This window comes from Monodelphis domestica, chromosome 1, assembly GCF_027887165.1.
Source record: "Monodelphis domestica isolate mMonDom1 chromosome 1, mMonDom1.pri, whole genome shotgun sequence".
Classification (NCBI taxonomy): domain Eukaryota; kingdom Metazoa; phylum Chordata; class Mammalia; order Didelphimorphia; family Didelphidae; genus Monodelphis; species Monodelphis domestica.
The window spans coordinates 49,619,823-49,637,160 of record NC_077227.1 but is presented as its reverse complement, the minus strand read 5'-3'; the positions used below and the strand labels follow the sequence as shown (position 1 = coordinate 49,637,160).

At 39.6% G+C, this 17,338-nt stretch overlaps 1 protein-coding gene across 5 annotated transcripts in view; it reads left to right on the top strand.

Annotated features, from left to right (window-relative positions):
- The window catches only part of EDC3 (enhancer of mRNA decapping 3), a 66,282-nt gene that overhangs the window by 11,728 nt on the left and 37,216 nt on the right, over positions 1-17,338 (top strand). For all 5 annotated transcript variants that reach the window (XM_001379444.4, XM_007478165.2, XM_007478163.3 and 2 more), the window contains exon 3: positions 1,836-2,155. In XM_001379444.4, coding sequence (XP_001379481.1) covers positions 1,836-2,155 — 320 coding nt within the window. The remainder of the gene's footprint in view (positions 1-1,835; positions 2,156-17,338) is intronic.

Sequence of the window (17,338 nt, the reverse complement as noted above, 5' to 3'; positions counted from 1 at the left end):
CTAAGGAGTCAAACTTTTAAGTCAATGGTATAGCCCACTTCTGTATTGCTTTGTATTCAACAAATTCACTTCAAAGAGAATTCATTGTAGTTTTTAATTTTTGATTGGGAGTAGATCTCTAAGCTATCTGATGTTACGCCATACATTCTTTGCCCTTTGCTGAAGCACAACCAGCACATGAACTGTGGCTGGAGCTCTCAGCACTCTTGGGCCTCTTCTCTGCCTGCTGATGAATGATCATCTCAAGATGGGTTTTTTTTTTCCTTTCTAATTTGGATGTGTTGCAACTAACCCATAAGCAAAAGGATAGGATCATTTCTTGATAAACGTTTATATTAATCTTAACTAGAGGAAGAATTTAAACTATGATACAGGAGAAGACATTTCAGAACTTTGACAGGCAATCTTGTTACTGTGACTCTTTTTTATAAATAAGGCAGTGTCCCTGCACACTAGCTTTTTTATAATTTGTATACATTTCTATGGTAGAACCCCCCCCCCCCCATTGAACCCATAATATACAGTTATTACATTAATTTCAGTCTGTGGATATGCATAACCTTAAAAAAAGATACATTATAATAAACTCTTTGCCTATAGTAATTTGTATTAAGATATGATCAATACACTAATAAAATTTCTTTTTATGTTGTTATCCTTAAAACAAAATGGTTGGGGGGCAGCTAGATGGCTAAGTGGTTGAGAGCCAGGCCCAGAGATGGGAGGCCTTGGGTTCAAATCTGGCCTCAGACACTTCCTACTTGTGTGACCCTGGGCAAGTCACTTAAGCCCCACTGCCTAGCCCTTACCACTCTTCTGCCTTGGAACCAATACACCGTATTGATTCTAAGACAGAAAGTAAAGGTTTAAAAAAATGGTTGTACTAGCTTTTAGAAAATCAGAATTGTTTTTATCTCTAGGAGTATAACTAACCTAACCCTCCAGGGGTGTGTGTCTTTTCTCTGTGCATATCCTAGGGCATTCAAATTTTTTTGTGTGGTCAGAAGTGTCCTTGTGTGTGGTTAGAGGTATGCTAGAACATACAGTGGGTCTGCCAATAATACCATTATAAAGCTACCTCATAACAGCTATTATTGCCCCTCCTGCCCTCAGGATTTGTAGTGGACAGGAATATTAGAAAATAGAGCTCTCAAGAAAGAGTAGGTGTGGTCTGTAACCTCTGAATTTGAAAAGGACTTTTTTGGGTCTGTTTTTCCAACACTATTCCGCCTGCAGAGATTTTCCCCAATGTTTTGAATGGGAAGACTTCCAATTTGCCTTCTTCCCACGTGCTCTGAGCTGCTCATTTTGTCCTAGTGCTGTCAGCTTGTCCCCTCTGCCTCAGCATCCAGTCTTTTTCCTCTTCTGCTAGTGGAGATTACCATTTGGAGGAAGTGAAAAGCTGCTCCTCTTTAATAAGTCAAGGAACCTGGGGCTAGTTTGTAAAGGTCCTTCATGATCAACTGGGGATACAACTATCCTCTGGCATGCCATGGGCCTAGCATAAGGCTCTGCACATAGTAGGTGTGTCCAGTAAGTACTTATTCAATGGATGTGAAAACATTTTACTTGGGTTGTTTTTTTTCTATGCTGCTTTTAAAATAGTCATAAATCAGTAAATGAGCTTTCTCCTTAGAAAAGGATACAATGTTTCAGTTACATTTTATATTATAGGATGACCTTTGTTTCTGATGACCCTTACAACTTTTCCCTACTTCTTTTGTTTTTGAGTTTCAGTGAGATAAGCAGGACAGGGGTGCTTCTGACTGATAATAGTATTGCTTTTCATTGCCAGGATTTTGGTTTGAATTTGGGATTCCTTTTGTGTATTTCAGGGCAGGTGACATTATAGAGTTGAAAATTCTGGAGATACCAGGTTCTGGGGACACCCAGCAATGTGGAGACTCACAGCAGACGGAGTTAGGCCTACCTGGTGTTGGCTGTCAGGTGGGAATTAATCAGAATGGCACAGGCAAATTGCTCAAGAAGCCCACAGCCTCTAGTAGTGCCCCCCAGAATATCCCCAAGAGAGCAGATATAAAGACCCAAGATGTTGCCATTTCACCACAGCAGCAGCCATGTTCAAAGAGCTACGTGGACAGGCACATGGAATCCTTGAGTCAGTCTAAAAGCTTCCGTCGTCGACACAACTCTTGTAAGTATTATCCTGTTGGCATTTTCTTTTTAACTTAATGACCCTGGAATATGACTTAGCCACCCCAGTCCCTAAAAGAAGACTTTATCACAGCACTAAGAAAGGACACAGGCAGAAAGAACTTCATAATTCTGAAGGATTCTTTTGCTTCAGCTCCTATTTCCTTAGCTTCTTTCAAGATTTGGAGGGAAGAGGTGTCAGTTGTTATATACACGTTCTCACATTTGCTTTACTCCATCTTGCCTTCCTCATTCCCTCCCTGGAATTCACCTAATGTTAAGAACTGGAAGACACCGTAGTGCAGTGATAGCCCCACCCTCCCTTACTCCACACAGGGGAAGGAGAAAGTTCCCATTGGGCTGTTGGGTAGAGGAGTGGGTGAAGTGAGGAATGTCCTTAGTGACTATAGAGAGGGGGAGGGGAGTGGCCTCAGTGCTCTGCTCCCATCTAGCTCTGCTGCCTGTGAGCTACTACCTAATCTCCTGTGCACTCCCATTGGGCTGCTGGGCAGAGCGGCAGGGATTGTGAAAAAATATTGTCAGGCATGGGGAAGAAGGGGAGGGGAGCAACTCTGTCTTGAGTCCCTCTGCCTTTCAAGTAATGAACTTTGTGGGGTGGAGAGGATGGCTGTGTGCCCATAGAGAGTGCTCTGCGTGCCATCTTTGACACCTGTACCAAGGATTCATCATCACTGCCTTAGTGATTCTGGTTTGATTTAGGATGGGGGCCTTTGGGCCAGGATGGTGAAATGATTTATCTAGTGTGGTACAGAGCTTATTTGGAGCCCCAAGGCTTCAGATGCATTCCATTACACACCTCCTTCCCCCTTCCCATATTTTTATAGCTACACCCACCATCTGCCCAAAAGCTCTGACTTGTTGTCTGAAAATGTAAGCTTTTTGTGTCTTGCATGTTAAAAATCATTTGGAACTAAAAGGTCACAAAGACCTGGCATGACTTTTAGGCTTCCGTGATAACATTTATACAAGCAGCTACACTGGTATAGGATACAATTTTAATGATGGGAAATCTTCTCCACAATTGCTGGACAGCATCTTCTCTGTAGCAGATAGACTTAGATCCTTGCCTGCAGCCTTGAGAGGTTGTGACACACCCAGGGTTATTGGAGGCCATTCTGTGTAGCCCTAGAACAACATAGCAGAGAAGAGATAAGCACTACAGAGTCATGAGGATTAAATCATGTAGGTAGAGCATTTTGTAAACTTTTAAAAGCTCCATAAGTGTCAGGCTATAAATACTGTTTAAATGTGAGTTAGTAGTTGGTGTTGGTAAATGCTTATTGACTATGTCAGCATATTTCCAATTGATCACATGTAAGAATAGCACTGAGTATGTTGGTAGTGACATATTTTATGTATCCAGTTTGGCAGTTTACAGATTGCTTTTCTTCAACTGGTTGTGAAAATGTTTGTGTGTATGTATGTATCTGCGTGTATCAGTTCCCAAGGCAGGACTAGGCAATTGGGCTTAAGTGACTTGCCCAGGGTCACATAGCTAGAAAGTGTCTGAAGTCCTTCTGACTCCAGGTTTGGCTCTCTAGCCATTGAGCCCACCTAGTTGCCCCAGTAAAAACATATTTTATTTATTTGTTTGTTTGTTCGTTCATTTATTTATTTATTTGTTTGTTTTTAAGACCCTTACCTTCCATCTTGGAGTCAGTACCATGTATTGGCTCCAAGGAAGAAGAGTAGTAACGGCTAGGCAATGGGGGTCAAGTGATTTGCCCAGAGTCACACAGCTGGGAAGTGTCTGAGGCCACATTTGAACCTTGGACCTCCTGTCTCTAGGCCTGGCTCTCAATCCACTGAGCTACCCAGCTGCCTACTAAAAATATATTTTAAAGACATCTTTTATTTCTCATAAGCATTCTTGAATTTTTCTCATAGAAAAGGCCATTTTATTTTGGTCTCTAAATAGATATTTTGTACCCAGGGACCATGATAGAGAATTTTCTACTAATTTTAAGTAATACTGTACAGCATAATAAATGAACCAAATTAAAGTGTCATCTACTAAAATGAAGAATTTCCTCTAAATTGGGCCCCTACTAGGCACTATTATAATGAACAAGTGGTCTCAGAGAATTACCATGATTTTTAATTTTGTAATGATAGCACTTTAGTGATTTATTAAAATGAAATATAGTACAAACAACTCTGAATTATCTTGGAGACACTTGAATTTAAATCCAGCCACTCTGAAGCTAGCTTTTTGACCAGTGGGCCAAGTTACTTACTTCTTTGTGTGGTTTTAGAATTTAAGATGAACATTCCTTGTCCTTTCTTCCCAAGGTTATTGTAAAAAGTGCTTCGTAAATCTTCAAAGCCACTCAGTGTCAGCTGTTTCTAAAACCACCATCAGTTAGTTGCATTGGTATAATTGTTGAGAAGTTCTGGTATTGTTGCCCCTACAGCCTCACCATTCCTTTGCCTTGGAGAGATAGCACTAGCAGCCAAGGGTGCTACCTACATTCATGTCACTTCAGCCTGCTAAAGTCAGTGCCAGATGACGGAGTGACTCAGAGAAGCTATCAAGGGCTTCCAGTAGAAATGGAAAGTTTAGTAATTTCCCTTCTTGTTTGTCATTTTTCCCTCATAAGTTTGATTTGTACAAATTTGAGTGTATTTTGAAGTGGCCTGTTTTCGAATCAATACCATAGTTCCACTTGATTCTAGTCTCTCTATAGGCTGGGTTCCAGAACTTTAGTTAGTAAAATTGGCACATTTGCCCTTGGGGAGTGTAACTATTCTGGGTCTAGTGTAACCTTCACCTGAAGGTGTGGCAAGATGATTCATTTTTTTCCCTTCAGGTTTTCTGTTGGTTCCTGAGTATTAAGTGATTGAAGGAGTTAGAGAGAAGCTTAAGTTCTCCCTCTTAAGAACTCTGAATTTAGAGCTTCAGACTCATAACACAGATACACATATAAAATAACTCATGTAGCATAACATACATATCATATCTCATTTATACTTTCCTTGGCTTATAGTGAGGTTCAAATGATTTCATTTATTCAACCACAGACATTTATTTAGAGCCTGTTTGTTGTTATATTTTATGGGACAGCTCTCTAGATTTGGTGTTAATTCCATGCTAAAGAAGATAAGGCTTCTGCTCTCATGAAGCTAGCAGGAAAGAGAAAACATGCATGGCAGTATAAAATAGGATCATGGAGTAGAAACTGGAAGGGTCTTTAATTATCACTACTTCCAAAAGGCCATGACTTCATTAGTGTGGGTCTAGCTTGTGATTTGTGCTGGCTCCATTCTTTTAAGGGCAGGTCTTAGCTAGGTAGAAAGTCTTTTAAGGTAGGTTTGGTGGTAGATTACCTGCCATCTGAGGGCCAGACTGTTTAAATTCAGAGAAGCATATGGCCTATCAGCATATAAGCCACCAGGGGATAGGGTTTTTGTTTTGTTTTCTTTTGTTTTTTGCTAAACCAACTCACAAAACAATATACAAAGGCATAGAGTAGTTTTAATATGGTTTGGTAGAAGAGAATACCAACCCCAAAATAATGTACTAATACAAGAAGAAATTCTGATGTATATATAATTCTTTTTCAGTTTCACAGTGTTTCTTAGCACTGTGAGATAGTGTAAACATACTTGCTGGATGAATCTCAGCTCCAGGGAAATGAATTGAATTGTATTAGTGACTGAGCCAGGCTTTGAACCCAGGTAGTGTGACCTCCTTGTCAGTGGCTATTTCCCCTTATCATGCTGCCTCCTCAAGGAAGGCTTCACATAAACAAGTTCTAGGTCTCTTTTTGTTGAAGTGATGGGAACTGAAGATAATGAGTCAATGAGAAAGTAAATACCCAGTGGATATAGTTGAATAAAGATTTAAGGGGGTGAAATATAGGCCTTTTTTATCAATAGAGCTTGGAAAAAGGGAACCTAGCCTTAGGTTGACTTTATGGGCAGGAGCCTGGGATTATATAATCCTAGAAGCTTGGCATTGTCCATATTTGCTTTAATCTTCTGATTCTCTTTCCTCCTAGAGGAATCCCCATGAATTTATATCCCCATGAATTGAAGAGATGTTCTCTATAAGATATATACATATTTTATGTCTATAGATATTATATGTATAACCTTTTAATAATAATAATTTATAATAATTCCTATTTCAGTGTGATTTTGGTTTCCAGTATAACTGGGGATTCAAGTGAACTTAATACCTTGGGTGCTGGAACAAATGGGTGGGTCTTTTAGCCTTCTTGGGCCGAGATTGATTTTTGCAGAGATTCCTCAGGTTCATGTATTTTTTACCTCCCTTGGATTTGCTTCAGGTTAAACAAAGTAGGAATCTCAGCTGCAGGGATCTAAAAGACTGGCTGATTATGGGAGATGGGAGTGAGGGAACCCAGTGAATAGTATCCCAGATGTTATTAGGCATTTTCTCATGAAGACCATCAAGACCGGGCATTAAAACAGTGGCTGTTTGACCTTGAGCTGCCCTTTAGCGTGCTAAGTCTAGAACAAAGTTCCCCTTTACAATCCTAGTGTGACAGAAATCAATAAACAACAAGGGTTGCACAACAATGAGGTTACGTATACCTCTGGCAGCCAGACCATTGGTGCCAATGCTTGGCAAGGAGAGCCCAGTCAGGGATGGGCACAGGAAGGCTAGTCCTCCATAGTTTTAGCCTTCCATATGCCTAATTCCTCTAATTGAAAGGTGCTCTGGAAAGCATTGTGTACCTTTTCCAAGGGAGGTGCTTTTCTTATCCTATGGCACCCAGCCAAACTGGGGCAGAGCCAATTGTCATCCTGCTTCATTAGCTAAACATAAGGACATCAGCCAAGCCAGGACTGTCCATTGTTTTAAGTTGTAAAGAATGAAATGAAAATATTTGCCACCAACTTTTTTTTTTTAAACTCTTCCTTAGTGGATTGAGAACCAGGCTTAGTGACAGGAGGTCTTAGGTTCAGATGTGGCCTCAGGATACTTCCTAGCTATGTGACCCTGGGCAAGTCACTTAACCCCAAATGCCTGGCCTTTACTGCTCTTCTGCCTTAGAACCAATACGCAGTATTGATTCTAAGACAAGAAGGTGAGGGTTTTTTAAAAAAGCAAACAAATGTCTTTCTTTACTGTTTATTGGTTCTAAGGCAGAAGAACAACAAGGGCTAGGCAGTGGTGGTTAAGTAACTTGTCTGGGGTGACACAGCTAGGAAGTGTCTGAGGTCATATTTGAACCCAGAACCTCCTGTCTCCAGACCTAACTTTCTGTCCATTGAGCTACCTAGCTGCCCCCATCCATCATCTTTTTTATTCCACTGATCCTTATCTTGGTGATCTCTTGACATTTCCCTGACACCACCCCCTCCCCCAAATGGCTTCTTGGTTTGGGCAAAATTTTTCAGCTCTCAGGCATCCCTAAGGACCTCTCTTCTGAAAGAAATTGGGATGGCTGAGGACTTATAAGAACTGTCCATGCTTGAGTGACATAGCATTTGCACGTTTTGTTTGCTGAACCTCAAACCAAAACTACTTCTGGCATTGTTGTCTTTAAAGGCCCATTAAAGGGCTCTCTTTCTAACCTTAGTTCTTCTGCCATTGATGGGACAGAGACTTGATTCCAGGAGGAAAGCTTTCCAGCTATAGTTACTTTGCTCTATCTTGCCAGCATTTGTTTTCATAGCTGCTCTGTCTTAAAACTGTTTTAAAACTGTATGGTGATTGCCCAGGGTTTATTTGAACCAAATAGTCAGCTCCCCCTGTGGGTAGTGTAAGCCTTATTTATGCGGATTTGGAGAAGCAAATGATTGCTTATGTTAAACAGTGATAAATATTGTTTGAATTTTTTGAGTATAGATTAGGATTTTGGTCCCAGTGAGGCCAGAAATTCCAGTTTATTACTTGGAGTTTTCTCAGAGTTTTGGGGAGTCTAGAGAATTTAGGGTTTTGCTCATTTTTATTTACTTATGTCATATGTCTGATTTGCTCACAGTTCTTCAGGATCTTTGCCCATTTCTTTCTCTACCATCCCTTTAGGATGATTAATTATTCATGTGATCTTCATTGTTTCAGATTTCATTTGTATGGTAGTGACTTCCCAGATTACCCTCCTACTTCTGTTCCTTTATTTCCATTGAGTTCAATTCAGTAAACATTTATTATTATCATTATTATCATGGCCAGGCACTGTGCTAAGCACTTCATCCTCTCTCTTCTGTGATCCTCATTATTTTCTCAAGATGCCCTTGTTTCTAGTTCATTCCTAAGTTGTCACACTCTTCATCATTTCTCATGCCTTTACTCTTTATCATCTATTCTGTTTTTGTGGATATCTCTCATCTCCCTAGTCATTTCTTAAGCACACAGTTTTCTTGGCATAACTTTTGACTTGCCCTACTGAGAAATTGAAGTTGTTGGCTATATCCTTTCCTTTCTTTTCCACGTTTTTTTTGTTCGTTTTACAAATGTTTATGAACTCTTAAGCTGGACATGATATAGTTTTTGATCAGCTTACAGTCCAGATGGGGGAGATAAAGCATATACATAAATAACTACAATATGAAACAAGATATTAGTACTAGATGAGTGGTGTAAATGGTGGGAGTCCTTCTATGCTTTTCTTTTCAGAGTAGCTGGAAACTTTATTTTCCAGGGCTGTCTAGGATCTCTAGTACTATACACAGGACTGTTGTAAGGATCAAATGAGATCATATTTATAAAGTGCTTCTCACAGTGTCTTGTACATGGTAGGCAAATTAATAAAGACCTAATCCAAGAGTATATCATTTCAGGAGAAACAATTCAATTTCACAAATGTTTGTTAAGCATTTACTGTATACTGTGTGAGAAACAAGGAGTTTAGATAAGACAATGTTATTGAAGGAATCAACTCAATTTAAGGAGTGTGGGAAGTTTTATTAGATAAATTTATAGGCAGTTTGTTTAATGGAGTTGAATCTAGAATGAAGGTGGGAGTGAAATGGTAGGACAAATGCAGACACATACAAATGTATTTATTGTCTTGGGTGAAATAGCATTTTGCATTCGGTACTCAATGTACTTGGCTAAAGTTAAGAGAGTCTTTCAAATCTCTACAATTTACAGTTTAAAGCGGGCCAAAAAAAAAACCTAGGCTTTGGACCAAGAAGTGTCTTAATAAAAATGGAATAATTGGTCTGAAGTGCAGAGAATTTATTTCTTTAGGTTTCTGATAGGCATGCTGTGCCCTGTTTTTCAAATACCTAAGAACAATGTTTTTAAAGCTCTTTAAGATAATGTTTTTTTTTTAAAGAAAAACAAGAATTAGTCTGCCCTAATATAAGTAGTTTGTCTAACTATAAATACCTATAAATAGTTGAACAGACAGACCTAGAGAGGGGAATGACTTATAGATTATAAAGGTAAATTGGCAGAGCAGGTATTAGAACAGAGTTTTCCTGACTTCACTCTAGTTTCTTTCTTTCTGCTTCCCTGTGCTGTGGCAGTTTTGGTTCATTGAATAGTGTTCCAGCTAGTTTCAGACTTTTATAGTTGGAGATAATATAATAATATAACTTGAGATGTTTAGTTTATTGAACCATTGTTATCATTATGTAACTGCCCATACACTTTTTCAGAGTAATTGGGCTTTAAAAACAAAATGGCAAGTATTGCTGGTTTCTTTTGTAGCAGGGGTACTCTTCAGGAGATCAGGTGGGTTTGTTATAGAGCCCTCACTGAATGACTGGATCAAAGTGGGGCCCAGTCTGGGCAACAAGTGCTCTCTCTTGCTTCCTTCTCCCCACCTCCTGATAACCTTTACTCTAATCCACCAGGCATATTCTTCTGTATGCTGCTGGATAGTGATTGACTTAGCTGCCAAAACCTAGATTTGGCATCCCTTGGCTGAGATCTTATAGCCAGTGACAGTGGCCATACACTTCAAATGAGCTGGTGTGTCAGCCTACAGAGCCGAGGGCCTCTTAACTTCTTTCATGTCAAACTGCATGGTGTTACATGTATATTTATTAAGTACTTGCCAGGGTGAACCTTAGGCTTTAGTTATCAACAATGATTAATTAGGACCTACTCCTGGCTCTCAGAAATCTGTTGCTTTCCCTTTAGCTTCAGATCCATTCCAGCATAGAATGCTTTGTAGCAGTCTTGGTTCCCTGGCACCTAGGTCTTCTCTTTCACCACTACCTCCTTTGTCTGACTCCTTGGCCTCAGATCCTATACTGCACCTTGCATTGAGGCTTGCCTCAAATGGTCTTGACCCAGAAATCATTGCATTGTCTCTTTCATCATCATGGTCAGGCATATTCTTTCCGGTAGCCTAAATATGGTCTCTGCCTTTCTTATATACTATTTTTTTTTTGTAGGAGCCAGACATGTAAATGTATATTGTTAATTCTTCTCGTTTTATACCACTTTATGATTTATTTTTATTGTGCCTTATGATCCCTTTCACATACATCAATTCATTTGCTCTTTCCTACAACTCTTCTTTTACAAATACAAAACAGGTGAACAGATTTCAGGCCTTGCCTGAAGCTCAGAAAGGCACTCATAACTTCCTGGTACTGTGCCCTTTCCACTGTTCCATGCTTAAGTCATTGTGGGATGTTGTCTCAGCTCTCATCATGCAGGTAGAGCCTTGGCCAAATCATGAATTTGTAAGCAGGTAACATGGTGAACAAACCTGGTTCTGTAGTGTTTTCAAATATTATTCTAAAACCTATTTATTTAGTAACTTGGATCATGTTGAAGAATTTCAGAGTAAGAATTTAAGGAATCTGCTTTCAGTGATTTTATCCTTTCTTGTCAAACAGTATGATTTAATTAAATTAAATAGGGATTGATTTCAGGTTGATAGATTTGTAGTGCTGCAAATTTTATGTAATAGTGGGAAGCTTCAACACCCCCATTTCCACCCCCTTCCAGTATGTCAGTTATTTTTGTGATAGAATGGGTGCTTGGGGAGAGAGGTATGTCTTTTGGTTCCCAGAGAGTTTACTAGTAAATTAACTTGTGATACCATTGTTGTGTATGTTCTTTCCAAATTAATGATCGTTTATCAAGAGGTTACCTCTTCTATAAGAAATGTGCTGGATAATTTAGGGCAAGAGTTGTTATTAATACAATATAGTTTGAGGATTACATAAACAAGTTAGGACTGACTGATGAAGAAGATCCAAGTTACTTGAGCTGGAGATAGCCCTCAAATGATGGCTTAAAGTGAACTTTTATCTTCCCTCCCATTCCTTTCCCCCTTGACGCTCCTCCTACTGTTGAGGGTACTACCATCTTCAGTGCCACCTGGAGTACAACCTAAGTCCATGTTGGTGAACCTATGGCATGTGTGCTGGAGGGCCTGCTCCCTTCTTCCTCTTCATGCATGCCTGAGGAAATGTCTCACATCACCAGTCCCTCTGTCCATCAGGCCAAAGGGAGTGCTTCCTCCCTTTCCTGTCGGGGGTAAGGTGGAGGGAGTAGGGGGGTAGTGGGAGGCGGGGGTGGGGTGGCTTGGGGTGGCTCACATGCAGCATGAGGGTTGCAGTTTGAGCACTTGGTCTGTAAAAGGTTTGCCATCAGTGATCCAGGTGTTATCTTCTACTTCTCATTCTGTCCCTTCTACTCTTTTGCATCTGCCACAGCCAATCCATTGTCAACTCTTTTTAGTTCTACACATGCTTCATTATATCTATGTATATTCTTTTCTGCTCACTGCAGGTCCTCTTCTCACACTTGGACTATTGTAGCAACTGTTGGGGGGAGGGGAGGTTTTGGCCGTTCCCAGGGCCTTTTCTGGCCCAATACTTGGTTATCAAACAGATCTTCCTAAAGGGAAGGTTTGATCCTTTGGTAACCCAGGGGTTCCTGACTCTTTCCCCAACCCACTGCCATTACTTCTTATGCATACTCTTTTCTTTCCTCCACAGCCAGTAACACAAACCTCTACTATTTCTCATACACAACACTTAGTCTTTTGACTCCCACTGGTGTATCTTCCAGACTTGGAATTCTCTCTCTCCTCATCTCTGCCTCTTGGCTTCCTTGATTTCCTTCAAGGCCCAACTATGAGAAGCCTCATGCTTGCTTCTTTTTGGTCATGATCTTCAGTTAATTTCTGTCTAGATCTTGTTTCCATGCACTCTTCCCTATAGACTATGTGAGCTTCTGGAGAACAGGGGTTGATTTTTCTCTATCTTTATATCCATAGTTCTCAGCACAGTGCTTGGCACATAATAGTGCATAGTTGATGCTTATTAACCTGAACAGTTTGAACAAAGAGTTATTGGAGGCCATAGGATGAAATGGATGAGGATTTAACTATTTTAACTTGTGGCATTGTGAACCTGTGTTCGCAGGGCTTTCTTTCTTTCATGCTTATAGTAGGGGTTAGTGTCAGTTTGTTTTTCCCTCATAATGATTTATCTTTTTGATTCCAGTTTCATTTCTGTAGAGACCTAGTGAGGAATCTCCCTCTATCAAGGTGGATTATCTTGGAGAGTTCCCTAGAGAGGTTAAATGTTAGAAGCAGAACTGAACCCTAGGGCTTCTCAGCTTCCTGGTTGTCTATCTATTACACCACTTATGTCTCTGAGTGAAAAAATAAGCATGTGTCATGTATATGGTACTTTAAGTTTTAAAGAGAATCTTTTGAGTTGAAAGGGACTCTGGAGGACGTCTCATCTAACAAGGCACCTGAAGCAGGTTCTCCAGCCTCTCCTGAAGCACTTACTGTTATGGAGACCTTTTTATTTCATAAGGTTTACATTTCTGTCGTTGGTCAGTCTTAAGAATTAGAAAGTTCCTCCTTAGAGTAAGTGAAAATCTCTCCCCTTGTTACTTCTAGTCATTGTTCTTTTTTTTTCTTTGTTCAAGGAGAGTGGGAAGAGTTTCTTATTATATAGAATAAGTTTCATTTTTCTTCCACATAGCAACTCTTTAAATAATTGTCCCTCTAAGTCTTCTCTTCTGGTTAAAAATTCTCAATTTCTCTAATTATTTCTCATGAAACATAGGTTGGTCCCCCTTCAGCAGCCTCAAACATTCTCCTCTGGACATAATATTTTTTTTTAAACCCTTATCTTCTGTCCTAGTAATAGTTCTTATGACAAAAGGGCAAGACTAAGCAATTGGGGGTAAGTGATTTGGATTTGCCCATGGTCAACTAGCTAGGAAGTGTCTGAGGTTAGATTCGAACCCAGGTCTTCCCAACTCCAGACCTGGTTTTCTATCTGCTATGCCACCTAGCTTCCCCTGGACATAACATTTTTTTTAACCCTCAAAATTGAATTTATTATGCACTTTAACATCATATATACAATATATTACATACTTTTAAAAAGAGTTCTATGTAACAGATTCATAATTTCATATATACAGTCCTCTCTGATCTACTTTATAGCTTGCTGTTCATACTTTCACTCATGTCCAACTCTTTGTGACTCCATAGCACACCAGGTCCTTCAATCCTCTTATTTTCTTGTTTCTATGACATTATCTATCCATCTCATCCTCTGCCATCCCCACCTCCTTTTGCGTTCAATATTTCCCAACATCAATCTTTTCCAAATGAATCTTGTCTTCTCATGATGTGGCCAATGAATTATTTGAATTCATTTCAAAGTAGAGAGAGGGAGAGAGAGAGAGAGGGAGAGGGAGAGAGGGAGAGGGAGAGAGATTGTTACAATAAGGGAATAGCTAAACCAATTCTTCTATGGTTCAGTCTCAGTAGTTTTTAAGATTTACACTCTAAATATAGATAGTCTCAAGCTTACTAACTATTGTGTTCTAAAAAGATTCTTTATAAATTGATGAATGTAATCTGTAGAAACTGTTAAAAATAGTAACTATGGCTATGCACCAAAGCTCATTTAACCCATTGTGTGCCAGTGGAATTTTAATAAGTTCTGTTAAATAAGATACAGTCACATTTATACTACATTTGCTGGTAGAAAATGCATTATCAGTTATATCCAGGAAATCCAGATACATTGATCTTTTCTCTTCCTCTTCTCTCCTACTTTTGCAGCAGCAGGATAGAGGAAGTAGATCTTCTAATTTGCAGCAAGGAGTTTTGGTAGAAAGTAGATACTTGGGTTCTTATATTTAGAGGTGGAATGTACCTCAGAAGTCATCTTGTCTAATCTCCTTATTTTACAATAAGTGATTTTCCCAAAGTCATTTGGGTAGATTATGAACCCAGGGCCTCAGTCTCCAAATGTGGCATTCTTCCAATGCTGCTTTTTTGTGATGAGACTATATACTACTAAGGCATTCATTTTTCCAGTGTATTGAATTCAGGAGCAGATGATCTTTGGCTCCATTTGTATTTGAACATTAAGAAATTTGAACATTGTGCTTGATTGGATTTTACAAGTTTTTGATGTATCTCAAACATTTACATAGGTAATAATTAGAATAATTTTTAAACCATTGTATTTGTGACCACTGTGTGTGTGGTGTACTATATTGCACATTAAACTTATAGGAGCTTAGAATTTAGAGCTTAGAGAAACCTTAGTAGTTACCTGTTCCAATCTTCTTTTATAAATGAGGAAATTGAGGCTCGAAGTGGTTAAAGGACTTGCCCAGGGTTAAATAGGGATTAAATAGCCAGATGAGATCTGTGCTCAGACCTTCTGGTTATAGCTCCAATGAGATGACTTTTCTAGGATTCTCCATAGCCTCTGAGTGAATTTCCAAAGGACAGCACTATATGCCTGGTGTGAACATTTGGAATCCTTTCATCTGATGTACAAAAAAGCAAGTCACTTAAATTCTCAAGTAGCTGAAAAGGATAGTCATTCAGCAGGAAGCTGCCAGCTTGACAGTCAGGAAATTCATCTTTAAGCTGGAGTCGGGAAACTATTGCTAAATCTGTTGAAGTTGAAGCATATGGCATTTGGTAATAGGCACATCCAAAATCTGGGTCATGCAGACTTGTCAGGATTGTCCAATTTATTGTCTCTTAGTTTGTTTCCATCTTAATTCAGATTTGTCCCTTGTGCATCTGAGAACTTAAAAAGAAAGAGTATGTGGAACTAGATGGATGATCCAGAAGAACTGTTCCAGGTCTCCAAATAAGAGCTCTTCCCTAGTCTCATTTTAATGTATTCCCTGAACTTCAGTGCTTCTATGTTACCATAGCTAGAAACAAGAAACCTAGAGCTAAATGTCAATCTCAGATGGGTCACAGGGAAATTGGAATGAGTGCAAGACCTGGAAATTTTAAGTAACTTAGAGTGATGGTCTGCTACATTTATTTAGACCAGAAATATAAGGGACTTAGCTTAAAGGCACTCATCCTCCAAAATGTTCCCTATATCCACTGAGAAGAGATTATCTAGATGCTGTCATTATTATCCCTTTCACTGTTCACTGTTTTATGTCTACCAGGCACTTCAGAGTAGTCCTTTGCTATTTCATTCTCCTCCACCTCATGCCCTAGTTCAGGCTCCTTCACCTCGCACCCAAACTACCCTCAAAGCCAATGTCTCCCTCTGTAGGCCACCTTCCCCAAGGGTGCTAAATTGATATTTTGAAAGCACTTACATAACACTCAAGAAACTTCAGTGGCTGCCTCTTGCCTCTAGGATAAAACAGAAACTCCTCTGTTTGGCATGTAAAGACCATTTCCAGTTTGTCTCTAGCCTAGCTTTGTAGACTGATTTATTCATGATACTCCCTTAGTCTGCATTCTACCAAACTGGTCCACTTGCTGTTCCTCTGTGTTCACTATGTTCCGTCTTCCTTTTCCCTCCTTTGCCCAGGCTGATCCCTCTGCCTGTAATGAATCCCTCCCTCCTGTCTACCTCTTAAAATGCCTAGATTCCTTCATAGCTTAGTTCACATGGTATGTTCTATAAGAAGCAAAGCCAGGTTCTGCCTTGTACCCCACCCCTTTAATTATGTCCCTCTGAGGATGATTTGTTGCTACTTCGCATATCTTTTTTTAACCCCTTACCATCTGTCTTAGAATCAATACTATGTATTGGTTCCAAGGCAGGAGAGTGGTAAGGGCTAGGCAATGGGGGTTAAGTGACTTGCCCAGGGTCACATAGCTGGGAAGTTTCTGAGGTCAGATTTGAACCCAGGACCTCCTGTCTCAAGGCCTGACTCAATCCACTGAGCTACCCAGCTGCCCCCTACTTTTTAAAAATTAAAATTTTTTAGCATGCAAAACACACTTCCACATTGGTCATTATTATAAAAACATACTCATACAAACCAAAACCCTTAAATGAAACCATAAATATACTGATGTGAAAGATGTTGTCCTTTGATCTGTATCCATCCAACTCCAATAGTTCTTTATCTGGAGGTGGAGAGCATTCCCTTTCATAAATCTTTCAGGAGGGTCCCTAATCTTTGCATTGCTCAAGAGAAGCCAAGTTTTCACCACTGATCATTATACAATATTGTTGCTGTATACAATGTTCTCCTGGTTCTACTTATTTCACATTGCATCAGTTCATACAGATCTTTGTTTAGCCATTTCTCAATTGACTGACATCTCAATTTCTAATTCTTTGTGACCACAAACAAGAGCTTACTTTGCATTTATTTTGCATTTAATTTTTTGTTTTTATACTTGTGATTTGTTTTCCCTCAATAGAATGTCAGCTCCTTGAGATCAGGAACTGTTAATTATTTTGTTTTGTCTGTATCCTTAATGCCTAGCACAGGGCCTGGCATTTAATCTAAACTTTATAAATGCTTGTTGGTTGGTTGAATGAATGAATGAATGAATGAATGAATGAATGAATGAATGAAGATAACATGTAATAGAGATGAATATAAAATCTGATGCTGGAGTTTAAAATGTTAGCCTTTTAAGGACCAGTGGGAAAGGTGGATGTGGCTAGGGAGTACTGCTCATCAGAGCTGGAGGTGGGTATGGGAGTGGGCTGGGTTGGAGTGATTCCTCTGTGTGATAAAGGCAGCAGCCTAGATCTCCCTTGATCTGCAGCTTCAGTAGAAGAGGCAGAATGTCATAGCCCATCTGAGGCCTGTGCTCAGCTATATAGGCACCAAATATTTGAGCAGGTTTGAATAAACCAGAAAAATCCTGGGGAAACAACCTTCGCAGTTCTGAAATCATGCCATATGTCAGTCAGTTGAGAGAGGTAATGTTTTTAGCCCAGAAAAGAGAATACTTGGGAGGAAGAGTGGGATGGGTTAGTATTTGAAGAACTATCATGTAGTTGA